Here is a 1,533-nt window from a genome sequence, read left to right as displayed (position 1 = left end):
GTTGAAAACCTCTTGTCTTATACAGATATAATCAAGGTCAAGGTATCCTTCAATGAGAATTTTTGTTTCTGCTAGCTAGACAATCAAACTTATACCTGAATAAGTTTTACCAAAGTTAGTAGAAGAGGCTGGTAACTGAATATTTTCTTTTCTACATGCAATTCCATAAATATGTTTGTGAAATGAAGTTTGATCATTTTAATCAATGTATTAGTATTGTTCATGAGCTAAATTGCCTGAATATCTTACCACATGGTGCCAAATATTGTAGTAACGAAAAACTGGTATTTGTTTGTGAAGTTATTGACCCGAATCCAGGTCCACACTCTGATCTAATAAACGAAAATAAGAGCTGGACCATTAGTTACCTTTGAATTTGACATGCATCTCTGCAACTGGGCTCAATGTTCTATAATAGATCAAATCTTATGCATGTCGGATTCAAATTTAGCTTAAGAAAAAAAAAACAGATCCAAGATCCATGTGAGATCCAACTATTTCAAATCACGGTATAGTAACCTGGATATGGGTCAACCGTTTACAAATGCTGCATCCTGCAAAAGGAGCGACGGCGCAAAAATTCTACAGAAAGAATGATAACAAGTCGAAGGCCGCCGCCGCCGACGGTTAAGGTCTCATCTGGGCCCACGGTGCCTGGTCGTCCAACGATGGCAGCTCCAGGAGCCACCTAAAGTCGTCCACCGTCCAATTCTCCATCTTCACCGGACCAACACCATTGAGGCAGTCTTCATTTGCCCTCATCAAGTTCAACTCTTCCTCATGGAACTCCGTTACTCTCCCTCTGTTTGCCGCCGGCCTCTTCGTTGAGCTGCCGTTAACCGGCGCATCTTTTCCGGTCAGATTCTGAACGATTGCCTTGAAATTCTGGGGATCTGTCTGCACGAACTCGGTGAGGATGACTCTCACCAGAGGCTTCTTTCCTCTCGTGGCCATGACCGTCAACGCAGAGTGAGTGGACGAGAGAGAAGCGTAGGGCAGAGATCGCTGACGTCTGTCTCAAAGGAGGGAAGTTGATATGGTTCCTATGTGGTGGCCGTCAGCCTTTAAATAGGGTAGAGAGCTTGATCTCTGAGCGCTGCCCCCACTTCTTGGAAGGATTTGGCTGCTTCACAAAGGCCCGCTCAACTTCAAAATATTTCACTTCTGCCACTCCCTTCCTTCCAGAAAGAACCTGCTCTGTATAAAAGGAGCCACCTCATTTGAAGATATTACGCGTTTGCCATTTCCTTTCCAATACAATCAGGTGACGGCACTATGGCAATCTCAACTTTTTTGGAAAAAAAAAAACCAAATTAAACCGATTATTAGACAAATAAAAGAAAATAATAAATCAGGAGAAATTTGTTTTTGGCGCCAAAAGACATTTTGGTAATCTGTTATTCGGCCCTGAGAAAGGGAATGGCATCTCGGCAGTTTGCTTAGGAGATCTTGGACATACAGGGAATTTTACTCAGCGACAAAGTATCTTGATTGTTTTGGTCAAAATTTGAGGGTGCTTTGTTGAGCAGCAAG

At 42.7% G+C, this 1,533-nt stretch overlaps 1 protein-coding gene across 1 annotated transcript; it reads right to left on the bottom strand.

The window, feature by feature from the left end:
• Nucleotides 1-401: 401 nt before the first annotated feature.
• LOC116251331 (uncharacterized) lies at nt 402-1,025 on the bottom strand. Its single transcript, XM_031625532.2, has one exon. The coding sequence runs from the start codon at nt 952-954 to the stop codon at nt 628-630; it is 327 nt and encodes a 108-aa protein (XP_031481392.1). The 5' UTR covers nt 955-1,025; the 3' UTR covers nt 402-627.
• Nucleotides 1,026-1,533: the final 508 nt, after the last annotated feature.

This window comes from Nymphaea colorata, chromosome 3 (genome assembly GCF_008831285.2).
Source record: "Nymphaea colorata isolate Beijing-Zhang1983 chromosome 3, ASM883128v2, whole genome shotgun sequence".
NCBI classification, from domain to species: Eukaryota; Viridiplantae; Streptophyta; class Magnoliopsida; order Nymphaeales; family Nymphaeaceae; genus Nymphaea; species Nymphaea colorata.
This window is presented reverse-complemented; position numbering and strand designations above follow the sequence as displayed.

What these genes read in the sequence shown, in the direction of transcription:
- LOC116251331 (XM_031625532.2), bottom strand. Translation starts at nt 954, where the DNA reads ATGGCCACGAGAGGAAAGAAGCCTCTGGTGAGAGTCATCCTCACCGAG.